The sequence below is a fragment of the Dermacentor andersoni genome, chromosome 6 (assembly GCF_023375885.2).
Source record: "Dermacentor andersoni chromosome 6, qqDerAnde1_hic_scaffold, whole genome shotgun sequence".
Lineage (NCBI taxonomy): Eukaryota > Metazoa > Arthropoda > Arachnida > Ixodida > Ixodidae > Dermacentor > Dermacentor andersoni.
In genome coordinates, this window is record NC_092819.1 from 80769621 (window position 1) to 80787970 (window position 18350).

An 18350-nucleotide genomic window follows, 5' to 3' on the forward strand; every position below is an offset into this window, starting at 1 on the left:
TAGAAAAACGTACTACCTCCTCTTACTCCTGGTCTATTATGTTGCGTAGTGGCGGTCTTAATGCGATATTTAGATTAGCTATAAGTTCTGTCATTTTGTTGAATTAATAGCTACGCGCTCCGTTGCGCCGCATATATCTTATAAGGTATACTCATGGAGGTTCCTAACTTAGATAATTTCTCCAAATGCATAGGTGCCCGCCGGTACAACTTGTATACCTGAAGGTTATGGCTATATATACTGATAAGGTCGTTCTTATAAACATTACGCGTATGACATCCCGATCATGTATTGTGTGACGCGTTGCTCCGCTTTGTTGTTTGTTGCTTTCTGTACAGTGCAGTTAATTACGAGCAACGTAATTTTTCAGTCCTGACCCTTACACGTTATAAATATTATAATTGTCGCTAAACTGTGTGGCAATGCGGTCCTCACCATTTTTTTTGGTATAGTATAGCTGTTTATAATCAGCTCCAAAACAGAGGCGACCTAATTATTTCTTGGCAATGGAAGGCCCGCTTGCAAGCAAGACAGGCCCCACCAACATAATTGAGTACGAAATGCAGCGAACTGGTGCCATTACCATCTATGGTTCCTAAATTCACTACCTATACTAGTCATACGCACCGGCATCTCTGGGTAGTAAATGCAACTACCGGAGCCGTTTACTCATTGCTCTCACTAGAATCTTAGCTGCCTTTGTGACGAGCAGTTACTAGATTTCTGTTAGTAAGTGACTCAACCTTTTTTCTAAGAACGTACAGTGGACGCCGCTCTTTCGCTGAAACAAGTTACTTAATTATCTGGAAGCGGTTTTCGCAATGAAACATGCTTTCTTCATGAAACCAAACTGCTTCCGATGTTCCATTTGATCAACTAAATGCATCTTAGTTTCTATATGACTTGTTCTTCGCACATGAATATAAGAATTAAGCACTTAAGTCTATGGCATGAAACTTGCACGGCGTTAGTCGCAAGTCGACCGATATCCTAATGTGGTGCGATCTCGTGCAATCAATATTAGCACAAAAGTGGGACACGTAATGTGCTCAGCGATTGAAACGCTATGCTTAATGCGACGCCGGTGGGCGCTGTGGACACGGAGCTGACGCGTTTGTGTGTCACATGAAAACGAATATGTGTGCGATGCATTGTGACTGCATTCGCCCCTCTCAGCGCTCACCCAGTGCTCAAGTGTGTTACGTAGAACGCCAGCTGTCACGCGTTTCGGGTATCACGTGTCAATAGCCGAGTACTGTATAAAGCAATCTGCGGCAGGCTTAACTTAGTAGTAAGAAGTGAAAGTCATTCTTCTGCACGTGAAATGATTGAAGTACGTTAGTCAGTCTTTGAGCGTAACTGGAGGGCACGTTTTACCTGTGCACTCGGTCTGTCGCCGAGCAAGAGCGTGTGGTTTCTTGCTTGCCTGGGAACTGAAATGTAAAGACCAATTTCTAAAGTTTGGCGCTTCTTTAAGTATTAATCCGCGCCAGTGTAAGTCGCTTTTCGACTGCTTTCTAGATAGAACTAATTGCTTTGCATTGAATAAGCTAAATGGTCATATAGACAACGAAACCGAAGAAAACACTTTAAAGCTATGGCGCTGCAATGTGAGAGGGGCATCGACACCAGTAGATATATCTATATGTTGCAGATAACTTTCCTACCCGCTGGAATTGGTCAAATGCGCCAGTCACCTTCCAAACAAGCGCGTCGTAATAGAACTGTAGTTTTCAACTGGGAGTGGACTCTTGCTTAATGTTGCGATGATTGTACGACGAAGCAAAGACAGAGACAGATTGACAAGAGGCAACTTCCAAATGTATACACGATTTGCCTTCGGTTTCTTTCGGAGAATCTCAAGAGCCGTGTATCTAGAAGCTGAGGAGTAGTTTCATTCCAGATAATATGAGGAATGCTTCATTGTGACACTGGCGTGATGCACTAGCTGCGGCTTTCTGTTTATAGCTAGAAAGATAAATGAAGAAAATAACAAAAAGAAAGACTCAAGCAGATGTACATAGAGAGAAAAGAGGAAATGGAAAGGTTGGAGGTACATCAAAGAAGTAATCTGGCTTGCTACCTTAAGCGGGGGACGTGAATATAGAGATCAAAATGTAATAGGAAAGAAGGGAAGAGGGGAGCGGCGGGCCAGCTCGCCGACACAATACTTCACTTAAGCCTGCTGTAAATAAAAGAAAAAAAATGTAGCGACGCACCGTATTACCAACGCCGAAGCGCGTCATGTGGGAGGCGCTTATGCAACCTGGCTCCTGCCTCGCGCATCGATGATGATGATGTTTATCTCATGCCATGACATACATGCCATGCTTGTCGTACATATAATAACACCTATCTCATATCGTGCATGTTATTCTTGTCATGTCACGCATGCGATGAATTTCATGTCGTCATTCATGCCATTCATAGATGTCACGGATGTCATGCCGATCCTGATATATTTCAAATTCAACATAAAACAACCACCACGGCATTATGGCGACGTAAGAGGATAGATAGATAGATAGATAGATAGATAGATAGATAGATAGATAGATAGATAGATAGATAGATAGATAGATAGATAGATAGATAGATAGATAGATAGATAGATAGATAGATAGATAGATAGATAGATAGATAGATAGATAGATAGATAGATAGATAGATAGATAGATAGATAGATAGATAGATAGATAGATAGATAGATAGATAGATAGATAGATAGATAGATAGATAGATAGATAGATAGATAGATAGATAGATAGATAGATAGATAGATAGATAGATAGATAGATAGATAGATAGATAGATAGATAGATAGATAGATAGATAGATAGATAGATAGATAGATAGATAGATAGATAGATAGATAGATAGATAGATAGATAGATAGATAGATAGATAGATAGATAGATAGATAGATAGATAGATAGATAGATAGATAGATAGATAGATAGATAGATAGATAGATAGATAGATAGATAGATAGATAGATAGATAGATAGATAGATAGATAGATAGATAGATAGATAGATAGATAGATAGATAGATAGATAGATAGATAGATAGATAGATAGATAGATAGATAGATAGATAGATAGATAGATAGATAGATAGATAGATAGATAGATAGATAGATAGATAGATAGATAGATAGATAGATAGATAGATAGATAGATAGATAGATAGATAGATAGATAGATAGATAGATAGATAGATAGATAGATAGATAGATAGATAGATAGATAGATAGATAGATAGATAGATAGATAGATAGATAGATAGATAGATAGATAGATAGATAGATAGATAGATAGATAGATAGATAGTCACAGACCTACAGATGTATATTTGATTGCTTGACAACAATATACTTCAAGAGCAGGGCTCTCTGCTATGCACAACTGATTCCCCTGGCTCTTCGTTATTGGCCCGGACACTTCTCGGACACGGCTCGGCCACAGCTCGGATGCCACCACGCCATGTGGCTGATCCCAGTGACGGAAATATCGCGCGCAGCGTCCGAGCCAGTCACGAAGAGCGGAACGAATGCAAAGTGAAAGACCTCGTTAGAAGATACCACCTCAACTCTACATGTCCTCTGCCTATGCCTGCAATAACTTACGTGGGCGTAAATGCAATACGTAGACCTCAGACCTCGAGTGTACGCTGACCGCGTAGTCTGTGGGCGTGTGGACGAAATGCCCAGATCTCATGAATGTGTGTATTTCTTTTTTTCTTTTTTTTTTGTTACTACGCATACACAGAGCACTAAAGTGGCGAGAATGTAGGAACACTGAGAAAATTACTTCGCAGATGTATGCGAATCTGAGTAACTGATACATCAAAAACTGTGTAAAACAAAGCGACCGCTCGCGCCCTTCGGACGTTCTACTACTAAATATACTCTATTTGTTGGCAGCTCTTATGACGATTCATCGCCGACGCCTTTATCATAGGCTGTTTCGGGTCTCCCACGGAAGCTGTGTCGCACAATCTCGGCGTCAGCTTTCGCCACCGCAGTCGTACAGACTTCTAGCTGACCCACAAAGTGGAGCAGGTATAGCGCGACGTGAGAAAGTAAGTATGACGAATTACCGATTAAAAAAATAAATAAGAAAAAAAAACACACGCATATTAGTTGTTGTCTATTTGAATGAGATATACGCAGGGTAAGTTTTATATTGCAATTATTGATCTTTACGGTTTAAAGCAAATTCGGTAGACCGGAGCATGTTGCGTTGATCTCAATTTAATATTGACCATGCCGTCGCACGCCGGCCTTCGCCTTCACTGCCCCCCCCCCCCCCCACACACACACACGCACACGCACACACACGTAGAACAGCGTAATAGTCGTCGGCGGATAACGTGGCTCTCTCTCTTGCGGTGACCACCCTGCAGGAGTGCCACAAGTGCGGCGGCGTGCTGCCTGGCGGCGAGCTGGCGGTGATCGCGCCCAAGTTCGGCGAGATGGTCGCTTGGCACCCGGCCTGCTTCGTGTGCTCCTCCTGCAACGAACTGCTCGTCGACCTGACCTACTGCGCCAAGGACGGAAGGCTCTACTGCGAGCGCCACTACGCCGAGACGCTCAAGCCCCGCTGCGCAGCCTGCGACGAGGTAAGCGTCCGACGGCGTCCTATTGCGACGCCGCGACGAAAGAAAGTATCAATAAAGACCTCGAACATCCGAGTGCGCCGCATACTGCAGACCGGTTCTGCGGAAGCCCGCCAGGCGGCGGAAGGTCGCTGAAAGGGAAAGAAATGTCCACCCGACTGTAGCAGGGTTGGTGGATAAGACATTTCCTCGTTGAGTTTTTCAAGTGCACTGTAGACGGAAAGGCAAGAACAGCGAGCGAAACGGGCAAGGCTTCGTAAAAATACACATAGAATAATATACACAAAAAGATGAAAGACGAGCTTCTGCGTGATCCTTGTGGCGGAGGAACTTTCGAGGGAAAGAACAAAACTAGAGAAAACTTGGTTAGTGGAAGCTACACTTATAGACGGCTGGCAGCAGGCATCCGCTGTCGGCGGTTATTTAATACGTTATCGAGAGTTGTTCGCCTTTACCTTCTAGCCCTGGGCAACAAGAGATAAGGATCGAGACCCTACAGCACGGTGTTCGCCGTGTTGTTTATTGAAGGGTGAGATCGTGGGAAAATAGGCCCCCGAAGGACCGGCTATCGCAATCATCAAAACGAAACTCTATAGCGATGTGTCCTGCAGCGCTGTGAATTGGGTTACCGTAACATACCGCAACTCCATTCCACATGGACGTTCGTCTTGACCACCATCTGATACTTCGCTATAAAAAAGAAAAAAGAAAGAAAGAATAGTGGTTGCAAGCCGTTAGGGTTGTTTCGTTGTCTTGGGAAAATAACAAGACTCAACAGAACGAGATCAAAGATATGTCTTGAGTGATTACTAATCAGATGCCTCGCGATATATTTCCACTCGCGTTAGAATGATAATTACGTACCTGTCGCTTCCAATCTAGCGGTAAATTGATACGTTATTTTATTAATAATCAATATTGGAGGTTGCTTACTTCTATAATTTATTTTACGCTTCAGGAGCTGCGCGTGCAGCTACAACAATTGGCCTTGGCTTCATTTTGACGAGTTGGTTAGCCGTGATGGGCGAGCTAGAACAGTGAGAATTCAAAACATTATTATTATTATTATTATTATTATTATTATTGTAGTAGTAGTAGTAGTAGTAGTAGTAGTAGTAGTAGTAGTAGTAGTAGTAGTAGTAGTAGTAGTAGTAGTATTACTGCAGTAAGTGGTTAGTAACAATTAACAACAAGATAAAAAGGAGTCAGTCAACGGTTTTATTCGGAAAGTGACACCCTGTTTACCCAGCCGTAAAGTGAGAAAGACAGTAGAGAAAAGAGGGATATTGACATAGAAATGTACTCACACCACAGGGCAGCGCTCGCTGCCCTGTGGTGGTCCTGTCATTAGAAGAGCACCGACTCGAATCGAAAGCAAGCACAAATAGGAAATCGGGGCAGGCGTCATTCCCGGACAGCATTCGCTGATTCTTGCGCTCTCCGTTTTCGGGGGTCGTCGAGCGCAGGTAGAAAAGCCGCGTCGCTTGAACTAAAGTCAGGTTGCCTGCCGCGCGCGTCTATATGGTAAAGCCCCTGGAATTCGTAGAAGTCAGGACAACTGCAGGCAGCGTCTCTGGGTTTGTGCCAAGAGAAAAAGATTTAAATTGCGTGCACCTGGACGCTCCGCGTTACATTAAGCCACCGTGTGACATTAGGCGGAAAATCCGTCCCTTACGAAGCCGTTCGCTCCTAGCTTTCCCTTTGCGGGAACAAGCGGGGACGGGTCGTCATGTACCGATCTGTGTGCCTTTGCGATTGTGCAAGCTGTGCGGCCTATATGTACGGACGTTTGCCGATTGGTGGCGAATGGAGAACAATTCCGTGCGCGGCGCGCTTAGCCCGCTAGCTGCTCCTGGTCCACGCCAGGGGGCGCGCTAAAGTCACCGTCCAGCCAGAGAGATTTATTCGTGGTAAAAAAAAAAATTCGAAAACTGCGCTTAGCTTAGCAGCAGTTGCGTAGCATTGCGGCACCATAAAAAAAGAAGAATAAAAGAATGATAAATTAATGATAACAAAATATAGAACGGCGGCCGGGAGAGAATAAATAAACGCTAACGTGGCAGTATCGCACAGCCAAATGTATAACTAATTCAAAGTTAAAGCATGCCAACGTATCCGGCTGATATCAGCGAGATTATGAGAACGTGTTTGTTTTACTGGAGCACGCATTTTAATATTGCCTCGATGCGTCATAGCATCTAAAGATCACCCTAAAGCGGTAGGCGAGAGAGATGAATTGAGGGATGGATATAGATGAATTCGGAATGCACGTGATACTCAAATCATTGCCATAGACTTAGACGAATATTTGCACTGTGCATGCAAATTAATAAGGAACAGGGGAGACAATGTTTAGAGGGCTCCACAACAACCTCTCGGGTTTCGTGAAAAAAAAAAGTCCGCGGGTAGCATACGCTGCTGTGAACATCTCAGCCACAATTTGCAGTCGTGCGCGGCGCGTAAAGCTCGCAAGCGGAGCGCTTTTCTCTCCAAACGCTCTCTTCTTTCAACAGACGCCCGCTCCTCACTCTTTTCCGGACGCTTTATTACGTAATATAACAGATTCCCCGTATATACGCGGCTGCTTTTGGCCAACGGCTGACCTCAACCAAGAACGGTGTTTGGATCAGTGCTCTTCTCGCTACTATTATTGTGTATATTTATTGACGCAATTTAAAATAAACAGGGTGAAGGATAAGCGAAAATGCGCATTCGAGTTTCGATAAGAATTAGCCAGTTCCGGAAGAACCTGACTGTCGTCTGTTCATGCTCGGCCCCGGCCGCCCGTGTGGGAGTTGGCCACCCTGCTTATCGGTGTCGCAGCCATTGGGGCTGGCTAATTTCGTGCAGTTTTGGGCAGTCGACTAGTCTCGAACCACGCGAAACCTAAGGTTAGGTCACTCGCGCTCACTCATGACCCGCCCCCGGTTGGACGCCTTGGCCGACTTCGCTTCGTATCGAGCGCTTCAATATGCACAAGTTGGGTGTGGTTGCTATCTGTCGGTCAGGCTGGTGCAGGACGTAGCACGGCCAAGCTGGAGCATAGGAGCGTACGCGCGCACTCAATCCCTGTCGGGCACAAAGCAAACGATGCGCCTGCGCATTACATTTGCATGTAGCTGCTGTCCGCTACGTAGCGTGTACTAAGCGCACTACGACTCACCGAGGGCAGATGCGTTTGGCGCCTCGTAGGCTCCAAAATCTCAAGTGTTGGCGTCCACGCTAACGTCAACAATCAAATTTCAACTGCGCGCCACGGTGTGACGTTCAGTAGGCGGAGCGTTGTGGGTACACGCCCCGCTCCGCCGTAGCCTTCGCAGTGCAAAACATTGGAAGAAGGAACGGAAGCCTTGCGAAGGGGATCATATATAGGCGACCTCTGATTGCCAATTGCTGCGCTTCTGCTGAACGCAGTGAAGTATTGTCTGCGGCAAGATATTTCTGAAATAGTCAATAGAACTTGAAATGCATTTCTTGGCTTCGATAAAAAGTGGTTCAGGGCTCCTTTAATGACAATTTGGAGGGGATAAAATAAAGCACGTGATAGAGGATTAGAAAAAGCACGCACGTATGTGCAAACACATGCAATCCGTATGCTAGCACGCGAACTCACGGCAGTTTGCGAACCCACGTCCGAGCCTCTATTCCGCAGCAATGCTACATACGAGTTGGTCATTCTTAAGTTTTACAAAATTTTTACAAGTTGCCTTTGCAGATAACGTAGTTCTAGTCCTAGAGCATGGGTCATTCAGCAAGACGGACATTACTTGCGTGAGAAATCGTAGCACAAATTGAAGTAATAAAATATATTAATTAACGTTTTAATAAATAATTTACGTCACGTATAGCAAATTACTAATTACAGCCGGTGAGTTTGTAAGGCTTGTTCACTTTAAATGAATTTCCAGAATGGCAGCAGTTTTGAGATATGCGCCATTAAACTAGGCGTAAAAATGCAGCGTTGTTCCGCTTACCGTTTTGACAGAACGCTGCTGTATGCATTGAAAGAGAACTGCGACTGGAACGCCCTTGTATTTTGTCTGACAATTTGGGAGATAATATCGCGAAACTGGTGCAACCCTGGAAGTTCATTCCAAGTCGATAGCTCTTGCAAACTCGTCGGCTGTACATTCATAAGTGGTTAGATGTTTCGTATAATGTAATTCAATAAGACGTTAATTCGTGAACTTTTGTTAACTATAAATAAGTAAATAAATAAATAAATAAATAAATAAATAAATAAATAAATAAATAAATAAATAAATAAATAAAAAAATTGTTTCTCTTTCTCGTGCAAGTAATGTCCGCCTTCTCGAGTAATCCAGCTCAAGAACAAGAAATATGCTATCTACCACAGGCAGTATTTAAATATTCGCTAAATCTTAAAAAAAAAAAAAAAAAATGTTCACGCTGTAGTAGCGCGCAAAGCAAAGACACGAAGGAGACTGGCGTTGGCGAAGACTCGGTTGCTGTGACGACCGTAGAGCAATCTTGGAGGATATGCGAAGGGTACGTATTGCAGGCATCCAGTACTGAGATACGAGTCACCCATCTAGACGCGCAAGCCCCTAGCCCGAGAAAACGGCGCGTAGATTGTGCGTTATAGGCGGCAGAAAACGTTTTTACACGACTTCGCACCCGCTTCTCGTTGACGACATAACGGCCGATGAGCGAACATCCACGGGCCATATGCGGCCAAAACGTGCCCGCGTTCGATGTTTAAACTGCGGCGTATTTTGGCGCCGCCTACGAGATGGCGCTAGCAGCCGTCGTTGTCAAGTCACTGTCTGGGTTCCTTGGTGTTCGGTGGGTGGCTGTTCGGTCACGCATTCGCGCAACACTTGTTTTCTGCGTGTATCCGGTTTTATTACAACTCGCAGCATTTATCTGGTTCGCCTTTTATTCGAGTTCCATCAATACAGACTTCACACAATAATTAAATAATTCTCGCGTTGTGAGTGCCAAACGCCACAATGTCATTACGAGACACGCCGTTGTGGGGGATTCCGTAATAATTTTGACTACCTGCGGTTCGTTAACGTGCACCCACTGCACGGCATTCTCGCCCCCCACCGAAATGCTGCCGCCGTGCCGCGGCATTTGATCCCGCGCCTTCGATCGGGTTCACATAATAAAATTAAAACGAAAATATCAGTAGTTCTCAACCAATTAAGTTATTCTAATCGGCTCTGATTGCTGTCGTTAGCTGAATAAGGAAGCGAAAATGAAAATCGCACATTATTATTCATTGCAATCAATGTTTACAGGCGCACCGTTCTGCAGAAAAAGAACAGAGTTGAAATAAAAGTCAACTGAAGGCGAGAGGCGAGTGAATGGTCGACATTGCGTACTCATTTTATGTAAGCGCATGCAATTTAACGGTATATGTACAAGTAAAAAAAAAGCACACTGAACGCCCTATTCTAAATTGTTTCTCCACTCGAGACTTCTCTACATGGATGGTTGAATGGCCGTGAGTACCCGCTTTGAAAAAGAGCGGTACAGCTGGTACCGGTGAGCTCGTTATTTTCTGTCTTTCTGCGTTCGCTTGCAATCGAACCCGAAGGAAAGTTATTGTCCTAAAAAGGATCACGTATTGTCATAATGTTTGTTCCCTGTCTTTACGCCACCAATAAGTACTCCAGCCTTCTTGTGCTATTCTATACAACAGAGTCACCAACGTTTTCTGTATTATTCTTGAACCGCGAGAACTCCGGCAGAGTAAGTAGAGGTGTGTTCGATTCTCGCGTGGTTCACGGAACCCGCGGCGAAGTTCCCCGTGATGCCGATTCAGTGCATAGGGGGCGCAGCGCGTTGGACGCACTTTCGAATCGCGCGCCGAAGTGGAGGCCGTGTCGATTGCTCAGTCTAATCGCTCAGTGACCATGGAGCGTTCGCTTCAGCGCGAGCTGCTCGCTCTTTCGGTGAAGTTGCGAAACAGTTTCACGACGCTGGGCCATCAAAGATCTCGCATGCTCGGTCTGACAACGGGCATAATCAAGCAAGTCTGCCGAGTGCTAGAAAAAATACACCGCTCGCTATAGTAGTACCCGCAGCGAATCTCGATGTTGCGGGCACGATTCTGGTTGTGTTGAGTGTTGAAATCTCGTCGACCTTCGGAGACGTCCGCTGTCGCCCGCAAACACTGTCCCAGCGAACGTCGTCTCCGTGGCGCCATGCACCTCATCACCTGCCCCACGCCCGAATCGAGGGCCGTGGCGCACGGGAGGGGGCGTCGTTAACTGCTGGATTTGATGCACTGAACCACGCTTGAATCGAATGGATCCTATGTAATACAAGGCAGTCTAACTATGTTCAACTGTTCCTCATTACCATATAAGTGCCACCACTGTTCCGAAACGGCCGAAGGGTCGCTCTGCTTGAGTTACGCTTCACGGTGATTTCTGTTAATTAAGATATTTATTGTAGCAATTGTAAGGACACTTTAAGCTAATTTTCGCCGTCGGCGTCGTCGTAAGACTCTGCATATGTCTAGGTATACACATGTTGTATGTCTGCCTAATGTTGTGCCATGCAAAATGTCATGCAAAATGTCATGCATGTGTGGGTTATAGTGCTACAAGGTTGCTCAGGGAAGATCTTACATTCTTGACTAAATGTTTCCTCAGAATTTTGTGAATGGCAGCTAGCAACCAAACGCCCTGACACACTGCATTCACAGCGTATGTCTTTTATTCTCTAAATCATCTCAGACTATAACATAATGAACGTTCAAAACAATCAGAACTTAAAACCTGAAAGCGATGTAATTTTACGCTCTTTACGGGCTGCGGAGCCTCTGCCGCACAGTGGAGCCTGTGCGGTGGCATTACAGGCCTTACACGGCCTGGTAACGCATTTAAGGGTGCCAGAAATTTTGGTGCACCCGCGTGTATGGCGTCTGCGTTAGTAAGACCCGCGTATGTATAGTTAAAACAGCGTCCGAGAAGTTCAAGCACAGCGCTACACCTTGATATCGCAGTCAGTGCTCCGCCCTTCGGGCGAAACTGTCAATTTTCAATATATTGTTTCAAAACGTGTGCCATTGACAGAGAGAGAGAAAGTTGAGAGTCACCTAAATGAGCACAGCGCCTGCTTATACTCTTCCAGAATAAAAAGTACAAACATAGAAATAGAAGATAGGAAGAAGGGATGGAAAGAGGAAAGAACAAAATGGCAAATCACGAGCATATCAGTGACAAAGAGTCGAGGAGACCATTAAGGGCAAAAGAAAATAGAAAGGAAAACTATACCCACTGCAGGTCGCACTAGGAATGTCGGATGTCTCATCGCTCGCAGCAAAAAAAAAAAAAAAAAAAAAAAAACCAACCCGTCACAAACAGGAATGCAAGTCGGCTGTAGAAAAGTAGAGAGGGCGCGATTAGCCTGGACGTATCGAGAGGCTTAACCACATCGGTAGAGGCATTCATTGAACGTCGTACATCGTAGGCCAAGATGGCAATCAGAAGGTTGGTAAAGATATGCACTCACAATCCACGCGAGTGCAGTTGGGTAAGCGTAATATTTATCAGCTAACTCCTTGTGGTACGGATCATATAGGAGCGTTATTGAAGAAAATTGCCCTTCCGAGTCGAGGGTTGAGGCCGTGCTTCGATCGATAATGTCGAGTTTGGACGTGCTTGGGTTCATGATTCATGATTCTATTGCGCTTGGGGTTACACTGACGGGGAAGAACTAATGGACGAACATAACGGAACGAAATGTGGACGTACGTGGCGCAGACTGTACTTTGCTTGGGTTATAATGCGTTCGAACTTCGTTGAATACAGGAAAGACGCGATAATTAAATAATTCCCTCGTGATCGCTTTTACCACGGAGGCACACTTTATAAAATGACCTGAATTACCCGAGTTATTCAGCAATTTAGACTAATTAACTTGTTAAAGAGGCGGATGATTGATCACAATACTAGACTCGAAGCCCGTCATCCTAGGAGTTCATAACTATTTCCATAATGCAACCATAATGCAAAGAAAGCGTAAGGCGTGCAGACACGGACACAAGAGAAGAGAAGTGGACAACACCAACGCCGGCTATCAACTGGAGGAAGCGCTGAGGCGAAAAAAGAAAGAAGACACAAAACTCATCTGAGCATGCTCTGGAATGGTAGCACCACGTGTCAATCGCGTACACCTGCCGGTCTACGTGAGAAGTAACTGTTAAGGCACTTGATCTCTCCCTTATGTAAGGTAATCGAAGGCTGACGTAGGGCAAATCAATCAGAGGCTAGTGGAACATAAGATGTCGTTAACCGGTGGATCGCCTTCTAATCTTTCCTTACATTGCCAAGACTGCCAAGATTGTAACTGCACGCCTGAGTTAGATGAATGCGCGATATTGTACAAGCATAGTAATGAAGGTACGCGTCTGATGGTCGAGGCATGGCATATCAATAATGGTGGAAGTGCGTGCGTGAGTCAGCCTTCGATTACCTTGCAAAAGGAAGAGATCAACAGTTCCCTTTCACAGTTACCTTTCACGTAGACCGGCACGTGCACCCGATTGACACGTGGTGCTACCATTCCAGAGCATGCGCGGATGAGTTTTGTGTCTTCTTCTTTTTCGCCTCAGTGCTTTCTTCAGTTGAGAGTCGGCGTTCGTGTTGTCCACTTCGCTTATGTCCGTGCCTGCACGCCTTAGCCTTTCTCGCATTATGAATCCTTACCAACTAGCTCAGCTATCTGTCATTCTAACTATTTTCAGACTTGCGAAACGCCCAGGTTGCTAATTTTTACAGCCTAATGAATGCCAGCCAATTTGGCCGAGAAAACCGGAACTGAACTGCTGAAGAGCCAAACTGTTCCGCTCTTTGGAGACGCCCGCGGGTGACGTCATTGTTTACGCCTCACAGTCGGGGCGATCATGACGAGTGTGAGACCGCGGCCTTTAATGAAGCTTACGCCCGTATTTATAAATGTACCTTAACTTCAAGCCACGACACCTGTTAGGAACGCGCTGAAGGATGCGCAATGGGCGTCCTCATGACGTTCGCTTCATGCTCGCCCGACGGTGAGGCGTAAGCGGTCACGTCACACGTGGGCGTCTGCTAAGGGCTGGACAGTTGCGTTCTTCGGCATTTTCAGTTTCCTAGGTCAAACTGGCCGGAATTCATTACGCTACATGTAGAAATTTGCGGCGACTAGTTTTGCAAGGCTGTAAATGGTTACGAAGTCCTCGCATGATGAACTTCCAAGTCTTGTACGGTGATCGATTCTCTGGCTCTTCCGATTAAAAGGTTAAACGATCTAATGCGTATTCTTACTTGGAAATGTGCTACCTCGAATCATTTCAAAATGTATGCTTCTGTGGTAGAGGCAATCCCGGGTAACTCGCGTAGTTATGGTGCCTTCCCCATTTTTATGGAATTTCTGGCGCATTTCCCTGAAGTACTTCATATGGCAAGTGTAAACTCATTACGCTAACGCAAAAACTTTAGCTCTTATATCAGAATAGCGCATTTTGCTACGTTTGCGCCGCTATAACCGCGTTTCTCTTCGATGTGAGGCATATGACACACCGGTTACAAATAGGAGTTTATTTCTCGCTTCTTTTCTTTTTTATTCGTAGAGAACTTGCGCAGGAACCTTAGCGCTAAGATTTCGCGGGTCCTTTACTATTTTTTCCGGCAAATGTGATTACATCTCGCCGAACGCCGGGAGCAGAAATTCAAGTTGTCTGCTTCTACAGTAGCATTATGATTAATTCACGTTGCCTTGTTTCCACCGAAACGGCGATAGGGGAAGGGGGTAGGCTCGAGTTCTCATAAAGAAGATTGATTCTGTACAGCGTCATAACAACCTTGTGGGAAAGTGGGCACCTGCGAGCCGTCTTTGTAGATTGAAGACAAGAACAAGTAGTGCACTGCAGCTCCTGCAGCATGGTGATTGAATCCATGGCATTGCGGGGGTGCTGTGAACAACAAAGATGCTAAAATAAGTAATACATTAGGCAAAATAAGAAGAAAGAGCTTGGGGGCGCAACCCAGCGCCCTGTTTCAAAGGGGATGCTCATAGCATCCGTCCGTCCGTCCGTCCGTCCGTCCGTCCGTCCGTCCGTCCGTCCGTCCGTCCGTCCGTCCGTCCGTCCGTCCGTCCGTCCGTCCATCCATCCATCCATCCATCCATCCATCCATCCATCCATCCATCCATCCTTCCACGGACTCGATCTTTTCTTCCATGGACGACGTCGTTCCAGAATGGCGTGAACGCTTTCGTTGCCGCACAAGATCCACGGTCAATTAAGGTGGCGACATCTATATATTACTGTGGGGGCGTGGCCTAATTGCCCCTGTTTTAGTTCTTGAAGGTGACTGGTCGAAAAACAACAACAGCAACAACAACAACAACAAAGAAACAGAAAAACACAGAAACAGAAACAGTCGTAAGCTGATTTGTATAGCTGTCGTTCGAACGGAATGTTGTGTCGGGAACCTGATGTCTCGTTGTCCCAAGAATGATCTATCGGAACGACAGAACACTTCTCAGTAAGGTGGGACGCCTATGGTGCAGTTCTTTCTTTTTTTTGTCGTATTCCGCAGAGTTGCCTGTTGTCGTTATCAAGTATAGATGGAAGGGAGGCGCACTGCAAGTCTCGATGTTAAGTCTAGCTGGAAATGCGTACGCGATGGGTCGGCCAGTGAGAGACCCCGCGGCCGCTCTTATTGTTTCGAATATCGCGCGGCACACCGAACGAGAGCATGCTTTTAACGGCGCGTCAAGACGAGGACAAAGTGAGGAAGAAGACGCGATTGTCACACGGACTTGTGCTGCGTCTTCGCTTGCCTGAACGTACTGCGATATTCATCACGCCACAGTAAATATAGCCATAGACACAGCTTTAAGCTTTGAGAATGGGCACGCAATCTCGGAACTCACTCTGCAGTCCCAAGACCACTCGCCTGCTGACGTTCGCCTTCGTTCGATATGCGGTCTCTATCAGTCCTATTCTCTTTCCACGTATACGTTTCACTAAGTAAATCTAGCATCTTTTGTAACGATGACAGACAGACGGCACTGGCGCCTCGGGCTCGCATATTTTCTCGCGTCTGTCGGGCTGTTTATGTGTCAAATTTCGATCTGTCCTCGAATAACATGTTATTCGAGGATAGATCGAAATAGATCAACATAGCTGTGGCCGGTGGAGCGAGTGAGAGGGAAGTGCTCTGCATTGTCTTCGGACACTTTATTTTTCTTGTTCTTTTGGACATTCGCTCTGTCTCTAAAATTAGGTGCAAGTCAAACCGGCGTGTCCACCAGACACACTTGTTTTGCAGGGATTATGGTTAATCCTCGTCCCACTCTCCCATGTGTCCGCTGTTCTCGTCGCTTACTTTTTCTTTATGTCTCAAAAAATAGCTTCAGATCGAAAGCGCGTGTCCGATAAACACCATTGTATTGTAGGGATTATGATTAATCCTCGTCGCACTGTCCTGTGTGTCGTCTGTTTTCGTCACTCAATGTGTTTTCGTTGTTTTCTTTCATGTCTAAGTTTAGCTGCAGGTCAAACCCACGTGTTCAATAAACACAACTATATAGAAGAGCTTACGGTTAATCCTCGTAGCACTCTCCACTGTTATCGTCGCTCCACTGCTCCTTTTTTTCTCTCTCGTTTGTTTTTTGTAGGCGCCGTATTGTAGACGCTGGGACAACTGTTGTGCGCCTACCAAAATAGATTCGCGAAGTGTAAAATGCGACGGCTTCCTATTTTTTTTTTTTGCTGCCGGTACTCCAGTATCGCACCGTGCCGCGTAGGTCTACAGAAAGGTGTGTGGGGGAGGGGGGGGAGAAGGGGAGGGGTCTTGGAACACGGGCGCCGTTGGGCTTTGCCAGGCAGACAAGCGCCGCGTTCTTCTGACGCTCGTCAGCGCATAGCACGTGTAGTAGCCGGAAGACGGATGGCCCCAGCTAACTTTCCTTCCTTTTCTTTTATTTCTTTCATTTTGCGCATGCGCTGTTCGGCGCCCCTTCTCACAGCCACGCCGCGCGGCACGCCCCAGAAGCCCACTGGCAGAGGCAACTGTCACAGACGTTCCCGCTGGTTTTGCGGAACCTGCCGCTGACACCCATGTTTACAGCAGCGCAATCCGCACCTTCGCCGGAGCGACTTCGAGCATAAAGCGGGGTCGTAACGTCGTTGGTCCGTAAACAAGTCCTGGACGCCAGTCTGTCTGGCACAATTGCGGCCGAGCGCTCGTACGCGCCCTCGTGTCGAAGCGAGAGAGGCGCAAGGTCGTTTTCCTAGCCGCTTTAATGTGTAAGAGTAAAATATACTTTGGTCTGGGGGGCCTTCGCTTTTGCTTTGCTTCTTTCTTCTTACCGTTATCAAGAAAGAAAAAAAAAGGCAGCACTTGTGGTTTCCTAACCCCTTGCTGATCTTTCTATTCCCAGTTCCCTTCCCTCAGCGTGTACGGTAGCCAGTTCAACCAGACGATTTTCTGGTAAACATCGCTCCTTTCTCTCTTTTTCTTTTTCTCTAGTTCTCCTGGTCTGCAGAAGCAACGTCTTGCATGTAGAATATTAAAAAAAAAGCAAGAACTGATCTCAGAAATCGGAGCGCCAGCAACTATAACAATGTATTCTGTCGACTTGGTGCCGCAGATAAAGATGATTCTGCCTGAAATTCGCAGACACCAATGCACTGCTACTGTACCGCACCTTCGTAGCCTACAAAAATGGCATTGGATCATTATCTGGCCAGTGTGAACACAGTCGTCAAGTTTGCAAATCTAAAAGACTAGATAATCATAAGCTTCTTGCAATGCAATGAATTTTAAATGTCAAAAGAAAGAAGCACTGCTCAACTCCAAGGCAGGTTTTCTTTTTCTTTCTCTCTCATTTCAATTCATAATCGAGAAATGAGTTCCTTCGGTAATGAAGGTCGAAGCAAAAAGGTTTAAGTCGCTTCGATGTGTCCGTTGTCGTCATCGCCCACGTCTGTTGTAACAACGTCGCGCGGGTTTTCTTAAAACCGCGTCCTCCAAGGGAAGCACACTGTTGCACATATTATGCAGTCCCCGGCGTAGTACCATAAGCGCAAATTCAAACACGGAGAATAATAATAATAATAATAATAATAATAATAATAATAATAATAATAATAATAATAATAATAATAATAATAATAATAATAATAATAATAGTAATAATAATAATAGTAATAAAAGTTAGTGTGGACGCCTGTCACGCATAATTACACAGCTCTGTGTCGTACAATCACTTCGTTGCCGGTTTATAAGAGCGCATGTTATGGCCCAGGCCTGCGATTTGGAGACTAAATGAAATCGAAGGTGCAGACACAGGCGAGCCTGGAAACGCAACAATGGGCTGTAGTCGTCCTCGACTTGTTCTCGTTCGAATTGATGCTGGTATGGGGCTCACAACGGTTTCTGGAATTCTCGTCGAATTGACTCTCTTCTGCAATGCTCGTAGTCTGCGTACGATGTGATGTGCATTCCCTTGCTCTCCCTTTTTCCTTTCTTTATTAATTCACCTTTTCTCTCGTCTCATTTCTGTCTCCTTCAGGCGGGTGGGCGTAATGCCCCTTTTAGGAGACTACGAATAGCCCACTTCCCACTTTGTTTATGCTGTTTATGCACGTTAACAAGTATGCGAACAATATGCTGGTTTTAGCGCCCATTTGGGGAGCCAGAACTACTGCTTTTGGCGGGTTTTTACGTATGCTTTATGACATTTATACGCCCATGACTCCA

General features: G+C 45.5%; 1 protein-coding gene across 2 annotated transcripts in view; it reads left to right on the forward strand.

The window, feature by feature from the left end:
* The window catches only part of Lmpt (four and a half LIM domains protein limpet), a 423205-nt gene that overhangs the window by 262896 nt on the left and 141959 nt on the right, over positions 1-18350 (forward strand). For both annotated transcript variants that reach the window (XM_050171203.3, XM_050171202.3), the window contains exon 5: positions 4408-4623. In XM_050171203.3, coding sequence (XP_050027160.2) covers positions 4408-4623 — 216 coding nt within the window. The remainder of the gene's footprint in view (positions 1-4407; positions 4624-18350) is intronic.